At 44.8% G+C, this 16,747-nt stretch overlaps 2 protein-coding genes across 3 annotated transcripts in view; one reads left to right on the plus strand and one right to left on the minus strand.

The window, feature by feature from the left end:
* Positions 1 to 945, plus strand: part of IZUMO4 (IZUMO family member 4) — a 16,590-nt gene extending 15,645 nt beyond the window's left edge. Inside the window, exon 11 of the mRNA XM_019513133.1 lies at positions 810 to 945. Coding sequence (XP_019368678.1) covers positions 810 to 913 — 104 coding nt within the window. The 3' untranslated portion in view covers positions 914 to 945. The remainder of the gene's footprint in view (positions 1 to 809) is intronic.
* Positions 946 to 3,638: 2,693 nt separating this feature from the next.
* AP3D1 (adaptor related protein complex 3 delta 1 subunit) overlaps positions 3,639 to 16,747 on the minus strand; it is an 89,539-nt gene continuing 76,430 nt past the window's right edge. Inside the window, exons 23-33 of one of the 2 annotated variants that reach the window (XR_002096631.1) lie at positions 16,060 to 16,122; positions 15,375 to 15,470; positions 11,847 to 11,996; positions 10,902 to 10,949; positions 10,313 to 10,502; positions 9,101 to 9,189; positions 7,917 to 8,002; positions 7,300 to 7,421; positions 6,240 to 6,319; positions 4,870 to 5,751; positions 3,639 to 4,781 (exon numbers count right to left, since the gene is read on the minus strand). Coding sequence is in view for 1 of the 2 variants with exons in the window: in XM_019513320.1 (XP_019368865.1) it covers positions 5,656 to 5,751; positions 6,240 to 6,319; positions 7,300 to 7,421; positions 7,917 to 8,002; positions 9,101 to 9,189; positions 10,313 to 10,502; positions 10,902 to 10,949; positions 11,847 to 11,996; positions 15,375 to 15,470; positions 16,060 to 16,122 (1,020 nt within the window). In the remaining variant the exon portion in view is untranslated. Of the gene's footprint in view, positions 5,752 to 6,239; positions 6,320 to 7,299; positions 7,422 to 7,916; positions 8,003 to 9,100; positions 9,190 to 10,312; positions 10,503 to 10,901; positions 10,950 to 11,846; positions 11,997 to 15,374; positions 15,471 to 16,059; positions 16,123 to 16,747 lie in introns of both variants that reach the window. The other variant, XM_019513320.1, reaches the window with a different exon arrangement.

Consider the following 16,747-nt stretch of genomic DNA (forward strand, 5'->3'; position numbering starts at 1 on the left):
GGATGTGTGCACTGGCCCCCTAATCTCAGCATTGCTCTGACCTCTGTTGCTTACCTGGGTATTTGTTCCGCTCGGCGGTCTAGGCTGGGCTGTAGTTGAGAGCGCTGCTTGGTTTAGTGGTCCAAGGCTTCCTCCTCCCTTGTCTTCGTCTTCCTCTGACGGGCCTAGTTTAAACCAATGAACCAATGTAGGCAGCAGAGGTCTTGTGCCTTCTGCCCACCCTCACACCAGAGTTGCACATGCTGTTTTTAGCTTTTGTCAACAAGGGAAAAGGAGAGGATTGCTGCTTCATTAATCAAGGGACAGATGCCAGGGGCAGGCATGTGCCATGCTGCTTTGCTGCCCCAGTCCTAGCTTTGCCGCAGCTGGAAATCATACTTCTATGTGGACAAATGCTTCCTAGAAGTTAGGATGCCTGGCCAGACTCTTCACTTCTGACCTAAGGCACATTTTGGTGAACTCTGATCCGTTTCCTTTACTCTTTCATCCCCAAACTGAAACCACAGTAAAGAGATGTGCCCTATCTGCACAGCAATTACAAAGGCTCCAGTTGTTTGATGCTTCCCTTTGCTACTACAAGAAGCACATGTAAATACAACACACTCCTCCCAGCTGGGGTTTTAATGCAGAACAGCTGGGTCCAGCTCTTTGCTTCAAAGGCTGTTTAATTTCCAGCCCACACCAAGCTCCTTTGAGTTCACAGAGGTTGCAGCAGCTCCATTCCCCAAACGCAGGAGCTCACACAATGCTCATCCGTTTCAGGACAGTAAAAAATGTTCATGCTCTGTTGTGTTTTCTCTGTCTCCAAGGGATAAATGCCACCATGTCTGAGACCTGGCACACCATGCTTGAGAACAGCACTGAACAACAGTACATGGACAGGAGTCTCCCAGAAAGAAAAATTGACTGCTGAGCCACTTTTCTATTACATGCACAGAGCCTGGTGTCCAGTAAAATTAAATACCTAGGTAAAGAGATGTTTGGGAAGGAAATGATTGTCTGCTTGCCCAGACAGCAAGTTTTCAGCTGACTAAAACATGAAGCAGGCACCCAAGTACAACACAGTCTTCACAGATGCGTCTCATGGACACATTGCCATTTCTTTTTACCTGTTAGGGTGCTACTCAGGTTCTGTCCTCAAGTCTTAAATCACTATATGCATTTCTTACCATACCTTTGGTCTCCACAGCCATTTCTATACACAAAATTCCCTAGTGTTAGCCTTATCCTGTTGGATTTATACAGCGAGACCAACATTTAAAGCCACTGGGCACCAGAAGGGACTATGAAATTACAGGTGCTGGGGTAAGACTGATGCATTAAAACAGGAATGAGCTGCAAGACCTATGGAGGGGGAACAAAAGTTCAGCAGAGCCAATGATGGGCTCCAGAAGCAAGGCTGGTAGCTCTGCCTATTAAGTCTTTTTGACATTTCCAGTTTTCATACCATTTTTAGTTGCCTTCTCTCTCTCTAGGGTTGGTTTTCATTGATGACACCCTGCTTCTGCCACTGGTTCCTCTGGGTGTGGAAAAGCTATGCAAACAAAGCTAGTTAACAGTGGTGACTTACCACAGACCATGCCATGCTTGCCCCTGTCCCCCAGTAGGAAATGCTAAACTCAGTTTACCCTAAATGAAATGGGATTAAGTTGCCACATACTCAGGGTTGTTTTTTTAAACCATGGAATAATTGCGGGCACACAGGGTTAGTGTCATGAGTTATCTATCCCAAGTTCCCTGTTCATTCACTTAATGCAATTTGTTCCCACTGTTAGCTAAGGTCCAAACAGTGGATCTAATGGCCAGGTGGGTGTCAATATGTGAATATAAACTATTACTAGGCATCAGTCCAGTCCTACAGGGGTACTTAAAAAGGACACTAGCATTCAGACTGCATTTAGATGGCCCATGCATCCTCAAGTCTCCATGTGCATAAGCATAACAGTCCAGTCGTGACCATTCTTCTACAGGCTGGGCTTGTACTGGGAATTAATCAGGTTTTGTACTGGACACCACTCTTCTTTAAGTCCCATACCCCATTCACTGCACAAATGAGGTGTGGAGTGAATGAGGCAGGGGATTGCAAGGAAAAACTTCATGCCCAAGACACGTGAATACTGCTGTGGAGAACAGATTATTCTGTCCCTGCTTCTACCCAGATTCTGTCCCTACCCAAGGCTCCTAATGTGATGCTGGGCAAATCACTTGGGATTTTCAAGGGTGGACACTAATGGTTTCTTCTGATTCTCAGTGCCTGACTCAAGACCTTGGCTGCTGGCTTGCAGATACGGTTTCAACATGCAAAAGTGCTACATGATGCCACGTACTCAGAAAATCCCCAGTGCTAAGTGTCTAGTGGGCACTGAAAATCAGAGCACACAACCCTCACCTGTGCCTAAAGTTCTCACCTGCAGGAGAGACACCATCCCCTCCCTGTCCAGGGGTGGTGTGAATATAAAAATCAATGTTTGTGAGGCTGCAACAGAAACTTTTATTGATGAGCAGCAGAGAAAATGTATGAAAGGCCATAATTAACTCCATCTTCAGAACAGTTTGAATGTGGTGCCATAAATCAGACATACAATGAACACAGACAAAATATCGAACAGCTGTTCATTACTCAGTACCATTTATTCTATGCATTAAATGGGACCGTGTAATTAGACAATCATATGTACACAAAAGGAGCCTGAATTGTCAGGCTAACACTTTCAGCTTTCCCAACTTCTGAGTGATTGAAATGGCAATACAAAAAAAATCAATGCTCCTTTAACATAGTTTGCATGTGGTCAGATATGAAGGGTCCCCACAAAAGCAGGCAGTTTTGGGCTACAGGACTGTTGTGCAGTGGTAGGGTTTTCTGACAACACACACATCTTCCAGTTCCAAAAAGAGCACACAGAAAGACATCTATAAGCTTTAAAACAGGAGTGAAAATACAGTTTTCACTTAGGCCAGCTGAAAGATTTCTTTTCCCTGCACGGTTTGGGTTGAAGGAACCATTTGCAATACTGTCTTTTAGCAAAGGGACCTAAAATGGATGTCCTGACCTCTTGTGGTCATCAATGATTGGTATGGAGAGGAACTTTGGTTGCTGTTAAATCAGGCAATAAATATGGGTTAATTCAAGAGGCATTAATAGTATAAATTCAAGCCTTCACATCAGAGGACTCCTTTCTGTATACTGTCTTCACAGCATTCAGAGCCCTTGCTACCCATCAAGAGAGCTGACAAATATCGCTTGTTAATATGCATTAGAAAGGTAGAACTGGGAGGTATTCCTGGGTCAATCCTGTCTTCAGCTCTTGCAGGAAGCCATGTCAGATACTCTACTTCAGAAACTCAGCAAGTTCCAGCTCTTAAAAAGTGGGGTGTCTTGCCCCACTTTATCTGCAAGTGGGGAGTATCAGTTCTGGTCTTGGAGCGCTTACATTGTGCCTTCATGAACTTTTGCCCTTTGCCATTTTAGGCTGAGAGCTCATTTGTACTTTCCTGTGCTAAGCCCTCAGGCAGCCTAAGGAACTAGAGGCTCCATCCCACACTTGCCTGCACTTTGGTGTTGTGCAAAACTGCATTTAGTAGAATTTGGCCCCACAGTTGGGTTTCCCTCTTAATAAAAGGCAGTAGGAATAGGAAGGTGTTATAATAATCAAAATGAACTTTTTTGAAATTTTATTGGATCATCTTGACACAAAATCGTTACAGCAGCTTGTGGTATGTTTTTCTTTTCTTTGTAAGGGAATGTTGATAGCAAATAAATTTCTTTTAATATAACACATCATACAGTTTCAAAATTCTAGAATCACCGCACAGGATTCTGTAAGAGAAAAAAACTACATGCTAAAGTGACAATTTTCATCCATGAATTTTGTTTTTAAAAAAACCCCACTAATTAAGGAACATTATCTTTTAAGACAATTTTATATGTTCGGTTTCTAATACATGAACTGGCTAACCAAGGGAGGCTGACCAATACCAGACACTACCACTTCACCAGCAGAGGGGCCTGCTGCAAAGGGGTTCCTGCCATACTCAAGCACAGACAGAACAGGATGCAGGTCCTAGCAATAAAACCATAGCAGAGCCTTTAAAAACCAACCTAGTATGGGGTAAAGTATAAAGAGCACAATCTATGTTTAACATAGTACATTAAATTAACCCAAAGGATAAAGATCCCTGTCCCATACAGGTAGGGTTTTCTGTAGAAGTCTACTGTGCAATAAGGACTCCTGCTGAAGCAGTGTGATAGTCAAAAAGTTGCAGACATTTCAATTCTCTCCCCTGCTTTTTGGAGCCACTGGCAATTCTCACCTCAACTCCAAGCAACAGTCATCTAACAGGTTGCTATCTTATTGGGTATAGAGCAACACAAATTTTGAAGAAAACTTTAGGAGGAGAGGCAGATAGTGTGGGGAAAAAATGCCACTTACGTCTATTTTGCTCATCTGTTTTACACAGACTGAAGGCTGTCCCTTTCCAATCAATGATTCCAGGTATTAGTTAACAAAAAGCACAGAGCAGAGTCAACTTGTCACTGGCTAGCCCTGGTCTTCCCTCTCCCAACTGGGCAGGTGCCGTTTTGATGGGATGGCCCAATTATGCTGTCAGCACGTGTCTAAGGCTGAATCCACCATCAGGAAGGCAGGCCCACCAGAATGCTTCTGGGATGACAAACCTCACCACAAAAGCAGGGGTAGGGCAAATGTTTCAGAACAGGAAGTATTTCAGGGGCATACTTCTCCAAGCTGGTAGCGGTCAACCTCATCTGGAGAACCAAATTACTAAAAAAAAAAGAATTAAATTAAATAAAATTAAAAAAAACAGGAGCAAAAGACCTTTGGATTTCCAGTTTCTTTGCTACATTCTAACTTTTTAGGAATGTGAAATCTCAGTGGACTTTACAAAACACATCAGCAGAGATCACTTGAAGGGGAGAGGCTTAACAGGCCTCGTTGTGGGGACCAACGAGAGCAGAGAGGACTGAGCAGTACCGCTTTTCAGCCTGTGCTTGATATGCTCTATATGTTCATCCTCTATCCTTTCAATTGGCAATAACTGAAGGTTTAAGGCCCAAGGCAGCAGTCACAAGCAGAAATTCAGTAACATCCCAACTCTTACCAGGCTCGTGGATTAACTCTTAAGAGATCAACAATGTAGATATTCTGGAACAACTGAATTTGAGATTCAAAAGGAAGGCCTCCATGTCACACATCAGCCTCTGCCAGAAGCACATCATCTCCAGTACAGTGGAGCTGAGAACAAGTTCCCCCGACAGGCGAAGGCCACCTCCCTTGGTAACAAGTGCAATCACCAGATGACACTGCTGATAGAGCTCTGCTTCACTCCACCATCCCACACAGGAGGAAAGGCATATTGGATCACCATGACTCGCGGAATAAATATGCCCCCCGTGAAACATGTCAGGATCTCTCTGGACTGGAAAGGGTTAACACCACAACTGGTAAAAATTTGAAATAAAAAAAAGTAAACAGACAGCCTTAAAATGTCTAAACTGCAAACAATGGTGGAGTTAACTGAAAAGCACGTGCCCAGGATAGTACATGCGTATGAGGGAGAAACTTAACACTTGGATCTGGTTTGTCTTGATGTGGTTTTAAGTGCATCTCTCGCTGTTGCAGTATTTATGAGGGACGTTCAGCACATTGACAACGTCTCTTTCATCTCGTCCAACAAGTTGCTAAGCAGGGTGGACTCGTTACACTTTCCATCTACAGAGACAGAATTCTCTCCCTTGAAAAGAGAAAGGTGAGGCTGTTAGCTCCTCCTCGATCACAACCCGGTTCTACACCCAACAGTCAACGGCGGCCGCGGCATACCCAAGGTTTGCTCTGCCACCAGGGACTGCAACTACGACACAGTTTCAGTTGCCTGCACAGTCCCTTAGACAAAGCAGCAAAGGAGAAGCCCGATTAGGACAGCGGCCATGAACCCTGCTCTTCTCCCTTGGCGCAGACTGGGCAATATGGTTGTGTTTAGCTCACAGTCCTCTAGTACCTCTGCCAATTCTGAACCCCTGGGCAACACGAATTGAGGTTCATCCGTGTCGGCCCAGATCTAGGCATTCAGGAGGGCCACCAGGTAGCTGGGCTGGCAGAAGCCATCTAGAAAACTCACCGTAAAACATTCCCAGTTCCTAAGCATCTTATGACCTTTCCCTCAAAAAGGGTACAGACTAAGTTAGTCTCTACTCTACCTGACTATCCCTTTTCAGAACTTACCTTTTTTACCAGTAGGCAAACATGATGACCTTGAATAGAACGACTGTACATTGATGCACAAGAATCAACTCGTTCCACAACTGCAAAAAAAAGAAGTCTTTTTATCCAAAAGCCTTTTCTACCACCAATTGCTTCCACTGAAGTATATTAATACAGTCTAGGACCATGCTGTTAATGGTGACTGGCCAGTGCATCATTACAGTCAGGAGAGAGGAGTGATGTGGTCTGGATGCCTTTCCTACCTATTTGCTTTTTCAAATGGGTGTAATGATGTTGCGACACTGAAATTAATTCACAAATTGCCTTCTCACAAAACTGCAAAGCCTCCTTTGCTGCAAGAACTATTTGCGAGGAAACAATTATTTGTCCTGAAAATTAAACACAGGCCATCCTAAAAAGCCAAGAAAAGCCCTCAAAGTCATTTCAGCTCACCCATCCATGTAGTCTGGAGAAAATGCAGTCCATATCTTTGCCTGAGAATTGCCAGCACTTCCAAGTTAAAAGTACCAACTCTCCTCCCCACCCCCAGTAATTAAATGTAGTACTGGTGAAGGGTTAGAATGAAAGCACTGAAGACAGAAAGAAAGCAAGCAACTGCTGTAAACAGCAGTGACAGCCAACAGCAATGCAAGGTGCCCTTGTAGCACCTGCCAACATGTCCCACCAAACAAAAGGAACCGTCGATCTATTGGGATCCTTATGGGTGCTCATTTGGGGTCGTCTTGGGCTTTGATGGGGACACCTTGCCATTCCAAAACTCAGGCAAGACCACTTCCACCCGTATCCGATTTCATACGGACTATATCTGATCTGCGACCACAAACTAAGAGTACTTCCATTCCCTGAGCTGAGCTACTCTCTGGGCATGTCTACACATGCATTAATGAGCCCTTCTTACTGTCCATTACGTTTAGTACCTGTAATAATGGGTATTAACTCAATGCACAGTAACTGGCATTACTGTACAATAGCGCCAACACACAGTCTTTTAATGACATGAATAGTAGACTAATTCTATTGCACATTAGTGCTTGCAGACAGATCTACACTGGGAACTTACCTGAAAAATGGTGGTGAAAACAAATCTTTGCCAGTAGATGTTGGAAAGAAATGCTAATTCCATCTACTTTTATAGAATTCATGTGCAGATCCCCAGACTCCAGCAGCTTGGCAAAAGCATCGCTGTGAAAACATGAAGGAGAATAAACCGTTGGCTATGAACTCAGGCTGATCTTGGCCTTGACAACACCATGCAGGCTTTAACGAATCTAAATGACACAGCAGCCTGGGTGCTGTTAAAAATCTAGTGGGGACACTGAAGCTTAGAAGAGGCACTGGAATCCACACTCCAGACTGTATCACGGTATCTCCCATCTCCGTAACAGAAAAAAAAATTGCGGATTCCTCATCGACCTCTGCTAGCCCATCATACGCACCACTGTTCAAGTTGGTTTCAGAGGTAATTGGAAATGAGGGACAGACATTTTAATAAGTAGGTCACGGTTCCTTCATAAAACAGAAAAACTGCAGACAGAAGCAATCAGCTGGAAAAGTCAGAAACATGCTGCACATCCTGCAAAGGCAGCCCACAGCCAAAGCTCAGCTTCATGTGGGTGGTAAAGACATCAATGCTGTGAGGCACAGATAAGGCAGCGAGCCCCCTTAGGTGGCACTTACCTATAGCAAGGCGTCGTGATCAAGTATGAAGCGCAACTGAAGTGCAATTTGAAATCTAGTTTTTCATGGGTTGAACCTTCATCATTCTGCAACAGGTCAAAGGAGAGGAGATGAATGGGAGCCCAGAGGCAGCAAGAGGAGGCCCCCACCCCAATCTACCAAACAGAGACGTGGTCGAAAGCCCACTGACTCTCTAAGCATTCCATTTAATGGACCTGAAGATCTGGTTCTGAGGAAGGAGAGTAGCAGAGTACCTGTCATATTTGAGTATTGGGCATTTGGATAATGGGCCACCCTGACGTTAGGGATGAGCTGGCATTTTTTGGGACATGCACGTAGAGAAGGGTTAAGGGACATATTTTACAAATGAGGTAGCCAGATAGTTCTGACCCAGTTTTAAACCTGTGTCCAGTTAAAGCACGTATTGAGCGGAGTGAATTTGTCTTGTTATCTTCCAAGAGGGAGTATTACATCTCATTGCATCAAGCTTGTACTTGAGAAGTAGCTTGGAGTAAATTAACAATTCCTGGGTCTTTCCAAGGAATGTGTTTGCTATAAAACTGATCAAAAATGAAAAACAGCTGAGATGACAATGGCCCCTCCAAGCCAGCCATTCACTTGCAGCTCAGGTTGTGGCTTTAAGTTCAGAAAATTTAATGTTCAGACAATTTAAACAACACTAGTAACCAGCATATTTTGAAAACCAGACCTTGGTCCTTATTAAATGGCCCCATCTTGCTCTCAGCTTTTACCCTGCATTAATAACATCCAACTCCTATTGCCATTTTCCAGAAACAGGGAGTCTATAGAGCAGTAGTGAATGGATCACCAGATGGGCTGGGGTCAGAAGGAACAGCCTCTGCACTGTTTCTCCTTCCAGCTGGCTGGGCAACATCGTAGATGACCTCCCCACCTTCCCAGGCAGATGTCTCCCCAAAGTGATCCTTAAACAGATAAAGAGCAATGGAATCTGAAACATCTGCCACATACTGATGGAGTGACCCCTTTGGACATGCTCATCGCACAAGATGTCATGTAAAATACTTCTCACGTTGCAGAATGGGCTGATTAGCAGAGATGAAATGATGCCTCAGAGAAGCTCCAAAGCAGTGCCTTCTACCCAAGTCAAGCTGCCTTATGCAGTCCCAAAGGAAGGCAAGACCAGAGTTCAAAACTGCACTTACTTTGACTATAAAGGACAGTGTTCCTTTTAGCTTCTGAGCCATAACAATGCTCTGAAGAGTAAACACAAACTGGGCTTCATTAGAGATTCCTAGCATGGAGAAAGGAGAGAGTGGGAGTAAGGTCATGAAGAAAGGCTTCATATCTGATTATGAGACTTAAACACATTTCGACCACAGGCAATGCGCAGTGGTGCTGAAGCACAAAATAAGCTTCTCTCTCATTTATGTTTGGAACTAGATTAGGCGTGGAAGGCTCAAAGGAGCCATGTGCCCAACTCCCACTGTAAGATTTGGGCACGCGACTCCCGGGCCTCTTTGAAAACCACAACTTAGAGCTAACTAAGAGCATACATTAAGTGGAGATACATTTAAATCACTTTTACTTCAACAGATGTAAACAGTTCTGCAGCGAAAGAGCTTTACATAACATTCAAGAGTTTTCCCGCTTGTAATGATTTGCTGTTAACATTCAAGGGCTTGTACCAGATTTCTTTAAAATAATATCACCAATTGTTCTTCAATGGTGTACCCATCCAGGCACTTCAAAGTACAGTGAAGTCACTAAGCCTTAAAACACTCCTTTGAGGTGCATGTTGGTATCAGCCTCAATTTAAAAATGAAAAAACAACGTGGTAAAAAAGTGAAGTAACTCAGTGCCCCTAACTGTAACAATCAGTGTCTTGTAATATTCGGTGTTTAAAGGACTCAACTCCTGGATTCTAATAGTCAGGTGGAAATCTGCTTTTCATTACATGTTATCACTATCCGTTTCTTATTTTCAAACTTTTCTCCCCAGCCAAAGCGCATGCTAGACATTTAGAAAACAGAAGGCAAATAAGGAATAATTTAAGCCCTCCTATTAAGTCAGTCTCATGTTTTTTGCATGCTTGAAGTTGGCAGCACTCGTGACTGCAATTTCAATGTTTCTCAATCTGTGCAGAACTGGGAAGAAATCCTGATAGCCCAATTCCCAGTCCTACTGTTAGCTACTGCTTTACTATGCCAACATGAAAAACATCTCTAAATAATTATGGTTCCTGAAGGAGAGCTAGATCTCCAATCACTCATCTAAGAGTCTAGAGAGACTGCAAACTCCTCACACAATCGGGACAAATCCAATTTTTGCAAATAGCAAACAACTTAGTTTCCTCTACAATGTGGAGTTACACACATTGTGACCCACACACCGCTGCAGCTGTCCATTGACCATACCAGGGGGCAGCTGGAAGGGCACAGGTATCCCATCATGGACTGATGACCCTTCTGGCCGGATCATTTTAGTGTTGAGAGAGTCCAGGACATTTAACTCCATACTCTTCACGAAGCTGGTACTCTTGTTCTCAAAGATTACCGAGACAGTGACTTGACTGTCGTTCTGGAGATTTCCTTGAATATCGTATGTCTGCAAATGAAGACGTCACAGGAAGGCATTGACAACTACTCAGAGAACCCAATGAGACTATGACAAGTTTCAGACAGCAGTGCATTAGACAGTTCAATATTGTTGATTGGCTTCCTAGTCTTAATTGCACAGCAGGACAACCAAGCACTGGGATGGTATATGTGGATTTAATTAAGCTTTCGGTGATAGATAAAAAGCTATGGGAATGGATCCTGCTATGTGTATGTGACTAGTAATTTCTAGCGACTGGCACTAGCATAGTTTACACCATTACAATGCTGCCTAAGTAATCTCTGTACAGTATTAGTAGATTATGATAGGGAAATCTCAGTATGCACAGAAAATACAAGAAGGGAGATTATACAGACTGACATATGAGCAATTTAATTAATTACCCACCATTTTAATGTAAGGGTTCTCAGCAAGAAGGTGATAACTGGACATAGGCTGAAAAACAGGAAAGACATTACATAAAGAGTCATGTGGCTGGAAGGTAACGAACTCCACAAAGCACATGGGCTTTGCCTTTCATCCCAGGCATATCTTGAAGCAGCAAGCAAATGCCCTTCACTTATATGCAAGGGATGTTTTCTCACTCTAAGACCTCAAAGTACATTTTATTGAGCTCAACGGTACATGCTAACCCTCAAACCCCAGCACAAACACCTTTCTTCACCTTTAAGAAGTAAAGAAACCAATTTCTTACACACAGGTTATACCAGCTCAAGCATGGCTTATAACAAGTGGATGTAAGAGATAAAACAGTAGGCTAAAGGAGAAGGTGGGAGCCTATCTACCCTACTCAGATGAGCAGTCATCTCACCTAACAGGTCACCAAAGCCTCTCTAGAAGGGCTTAAAATACTTAATGTGAACTCTGTGCACAATCCCAGTTGCCATTTCACTTCCACATACAACTGTAGAGCCCCAAACACTGATGTTCTTTAGTCTCTTCTTTTTTTTTTAAAACCCATTTACCATTTAACCTAAACTGCAAATATTTTTTCAGCTGGAGGATCCCCTTTACCTTTTGAAAAGAACTTTGGCTAGGAAACTCCCAGGAGTGGCTGCTAAGCTACGGTGTGTGGAGAAGGTGGTCACTTGGTGGCACCTCAAGTGCATTTCAGAGAACTAACAACAGATTAACTCCTTCCCTAACGTTAAAGCTCCTTATTTGTTCTACAGCGAATTCTGCAGCTGTTACAAGGAAGGTTTAAAACCCAGTCTGTAGTATGAAATAATTTGGAAGGTCCTGAGGCTTAAGGTACAAGAGCTGCTCAAAAGTATGCAGCAGAAACCCATCTCACACCAGCTCTAGCATCTCTTGCCTTGGACAATTCCTTACCGGTAGTGGTTCATCTTCTAGTGTTCCATTCTGTACCGACTCCACTGGCTCCTCCTCACTGTGATGGTGCTTTTTCTTGGACTTCTTTTTGTCCTTGGATTTCTCCTCCTTTTCCTTCTTGTGCTTTTTCTTCTTATGTTTGGAAGATTTCTAGCATGGAATTGAAATGAGTCAGCAATATTCTCTCAAAACCTACCGCTAAGACACCTCTCCCAGTACTGATACTTCAACTTCCTACAAAGGGCTGGAAGGGACCTTCTGAATCGCATGGTGCTGAGACGTGCTGCTCCCTGCTGTAACTCATGGCGCTTCACACAAAGCACCATGAGTTACAGCAATCCCCAACAGATGCTCTTTTAAAAGCCTTCAATATGGTCTCCTATGACACTCCTATTAAAAAAAACCCGGGGGATTGTGGGCTGGCAGAGTTCACGGTCAGGTGGGTTGGGAACTGGCAAAGGGGTCGAACCCAGGCACTGTTAGCAGACGGGACTGTATCGTTTTGGTGGAAAGTGGCTAGTGCTGTCCCGCAGGGTTCCGTTCTTGGCCCCGTGCTGTTCAACATCTTTATCAATGATTTAGATCAGGGGGCAGCAGGGCAGGCCCTACAAGGAAAGCCTGTGGGACCTGAACCTGTTCAGCCTCCACAAGAGAAGGCTGAGGGGGGATCTAGTGGCCTGTTACAAACTAGTCAGAGAGGACCAGCAGACATTGGGTGAGTCCGTTTCCCCAAGCACTACCAGGAGTGACTAAAAATAACGGTCACAAGCTGGCAGAGGGTAAATTCAGATTAGACATCAGGAGGCGCTACTTCACTGTCAGGGCGGCTAGGATCTGGAACCAACTTCCAAGCAAAGTGGTGCTGGCTCCTACCTCGGGGGGTCTTTAAGACAAGGCTAGACAATCACCTTGCTGGGGTCGTTTGACTCTTTCTTGCCATGGCAGGGGATTGGACTTGATGATCTGCTCAGGTCCCTTCCTATCCTACTAACTATGAAACTATGTGGAAAGCACGCTTGCCAAGTTTATGGATGGTACTAAGTTATGGGGGAAAGCAGTCATGCTAGGGGATAGGCTGCAGACCCAAGCGCACCTGGACAAGCTGGAAAGGTGGGTGGAGTGGAACTGGATGCAGTTCAATAAGGATAAATTCAGAGTGCTTCATCTGGGGAGAAGTAATCGGCATGATGAATGTAGGTTAGGAGATGTCCTGGCCAGTGCTTTGACTGAAAGGGACCTCGGGGTTATGGCTGATCACAGGATGAACATGAGCTGCCAGTGGAATGCTGTAGTCATAGCTAACAGCATACTGGAATGCATTAGCCGATGCATCGCAAGCAGGGATAAAGAAGTCATACTTCCCATCTACTCAGTGCTGGCAAGACCCCAGCTGGAGTACTGTGTCCAGTTCTGGGTGCCACACATCAAAAAAAGATGTGGAGAATCTTGAAAGGTTCCTGAGAAGGGCCATAAGAATGATTAAGGTCCTGGAGGACAAACCTTATGAGGAAAGACTGAGAGAGCTGAAACTGTTCAGCCTGGGGAAGAGACGACTGAAGGGGAACTTGGTGGCTGTCTATAAGTATTGTAAGGGATGAATTTTGGGAGCTGGGAGAAAAACCATTCACTAGGGTGCCCCAGGGGAGGACAAGGATCAAGGACCATGAACTGTTAGAGGATGGTTTCAGGTTGGATTCATAGATGTTAGGGTTGGAAGGGACCTCGGTAGGTCACCGACTCCAACCCCCTGCCCTGGCCAGGAAAGAGTGCTGGGATCAGACAGCCCTAGCTAGGTGCTTGTCCGGTCTCCTCTTGAAGACCCCCAGAGTAGGGGAGAGCATCACATCCCTAGGAAGCCCATTCCAGATTCTGGCAAACCTTACTGTGAAGAAGTTCTTTCTAATGTCCAACCTAAATCTGCTCTCCATCAATCTGTGGCCATCGTTCTTAGTTACTCCAAGGGGTGCCCTAGTAAATACAGCATCTCCTATTCCCTGCTGCCCTCCCCTGATAAATTTATAGGTAACCACAAGATCACCTCTCAGCCTTCCCTTGCAAAGGCTGAAGAGATCTAGGTCCTTCAGTCTATCCTTGCAGGGCCTTGCCTGCAGGCCACTGACCATACAAGTGGCACCCCTCAGAACCCTCTCAAGATTCTCCACGTCCCTCTTGAAGCGCAGCCCTCAAAACTGGACACAGTACTCCCACTGCGGCCTGACCAGTGCATCACCTCCCTGGACCTGTTCGTCATGCATCTGCTAATGCATGATCAAGCACGGTTAGTGTTGTTGAGATCACTTCATCACATTGATGACTCATGTTCATCTTGGAGTCAACTATGACTCCAAGATCCCTTTCTGCTGCTGTGCTGCTGAGAAGGTCATCCCCCAGCCTGTAAGTGTGTTGGTGGTTCTTTTTGCCCAGGTGCAGAACTTCCCACTTGCGTTTGTTGAACCGCATCCTATTTCACTCTGCCCATTTTTCCAACCTGTCCAGATCAGCCTGGATCCGTTCCCTACCCTCTGGTGTGTTAACTCTGCCCCATAATTTGGTATCATTTGCAAACTTGGACAGGGTGTTCTCCACGTCCTCATCCAAGTCACTGATGAAGACACTGAATAGCACCAGTCCAAGGACCGAGCCTTGAGGGACTCCACTGCTCACATCTTTCCAGGTTGATATTGTCTAGTCTACCACCACTCTCTGGGTGCGACCCCTAAACCAAATTTGCCACCCACCTGACTCTGTATTCATCTACAGCACGTGTAGATGCAAGGACGAACTTCTTTACAGCAAGGGTGGCCAGAATCTGGAAGACTTCCCAAGGAGGTGGTGCAGTCCTCAACCTCCAAAGTCTCCAAGAGGAGACCGGACAGACATCTTGCTGTGATCATCTGATCTCAGCAGTATTCCTGCCCAGAACAGGGGGGTGCAACTCAATCTTTTGAGTTCCCTTCCAGCCCTTAACTGCTATGATTCTAAAGCGCTCTCCAGCCACGCGCTTCTGTTAGGCTACAGCTGTAGAGTGCTTTCAGAGGGCCGATCGCATGACATCATCACTTCTGTCAGCGCCGAGTGTCCAATCCTATGCTAACACAAGCAACTACATCATATAAGCCCACTCTACATACCTCAGTAATGATCCTCTGTGCTGGGCCCCAGTGTGCTACTCTGGACTGTTGCCGATGCTCTGAACCCAAACCAGCCCAGTACAAGCAGAGGTCAGAATCTGTTTAAGTGGCACCTTTGACTAAGGGCAAAAGTTCCGTCTTGACCATGGTTGGCTAACTGTCCCCTCTGGCTCAAAACATAACCCATGCTTTATTACTCTGTATTCAGAGGTCCCTGGGGACAAGATCTCTCATCAGTGCCTACGGCAGGGTTTTCTGAACTTCTCCGAAGCAGTCAGTACTGGCCATCATTAGTGACAGGTAGAACACTGCTTTGATCTAGGTTGTAACTCTTATGTTTTCACTTGCACTAATCTTCTGGTACTCGTGACTACTGGCCTCAACTATAACCACTGACCTTTCCTTCATCGTCTTCCTCCTCTTCCCTGTCCTCCTCCTTCGGTTCTTCATGGTCTTTAGGTTCAGCTATGGCAGTGCTCACCTCTGGCTCACTCTGATAAGGAGGCAAATCAGAAAGCTACAATACTAACTTGAAAAGCAAAACAACTGAATCCTGGACAGAATGGAAACAGCTTTAGAACAATTACTGTTGTAGCACTTTAGGGCTGTCACCATTAAAGGATCATCAATTTGTTCATAACCATTTTATTCCAGGAGTAAGCGCACTGACCAAGACACGAAAGAGCTCATCCTAGGAACACGGCTCAAAGATCCCCAACGTTTCTACTTCAAAGTTTGTACTGAAAGCTAGAGTACTTTTAGAGCACTTTCAGATTATGCATACCCTTGGATCCATTAGTACTGCTAGCTCTTGGTTCACGCTGGAAGGAACGCTTTGACAACAGTTTAACAGAAAACCCCTCCAGACCTCACTCTACCCCTTTACTTCTGGGTATAACTTTACACCTGCTCTTCAAACTTTGTGATCACTCTTGAGCAGCAGGACTTGAGCAAAGGGATAAACTTCCACTGCTCCACGGTAATGGGAATCCATATGACCAGACAGAACTGGGGCCTTCAGCTCCTTCCCTCTGGACTAAACACTAGCAGCAATATCAGCAGTGACCCAATAAGAGGCATACCTGTGTCTGTGTAGTGGAGACAGGGGGCGGGGCAGGGGAGAGCCAGAAATCCAAGTCTTCCCCCTGAAATCCAAGGACAAACAAACCTTTAGAGCTGCTTTACATAATTCTTGGACTTTATTTTAGCATCTGCATTATACTGCTGCCCAAACAAGTTGTTACTGTAATAATTTCAGAAGCAGAGTAATAGATAGTTCAAGGAACTAACTAGAACAGGAAACATGATTACAGTGCATAAAGCCATCAAAATTAGCTTTAACTAGCACCTTTGCATTGAGCAAAACAGTGCAGACACTAAAAGTGGAGTCAATCTGATGGCTGATACCCTACAGCCCCTTCAAATAGTCACTAGATTGCAATCAGGACATTGGCTATGCAAGATAAGGGAAGCCTGTAACAGTGCAATTCTCCATGTAAACTGATCGGCAGAGAAAACATTCAAGACTTCAACATAACCCACAACTTTTATTAACTGAAAATTATTATTTTTTAAATAAAAAGCGTTGCCATAAAATGAAAGATGGGGGGCGGGGGGGGGGGTTCAAGAACCTTATGTGGTAGGGAGGATTTCCCTGGTACAGAAGCCGATTCACGGACATTATTGACATATTCCTTTATTAGATCTGTGGGAAGGAAAGGAACGCTGTGTGTTCTGCTGGGATTGGACATTTACTGGCTTTCAGGACTA

Source organism: Gavialis gangeticus, unplaced genomic scaffold (genome assembly GCF_001723915.1).
Source record: "Gavialis gangeticus isolate Ggan-Ray unplaced genomic scaffold, GavGan_comp1, whole genome shotgun sequence".
NCBI classification, from domain to species: domain Eukaryota; kingdom Metazoa; phylum Chordata; order Crocodylia; family Gavialidae; genus Gavialis; species Gavialis gangeticus.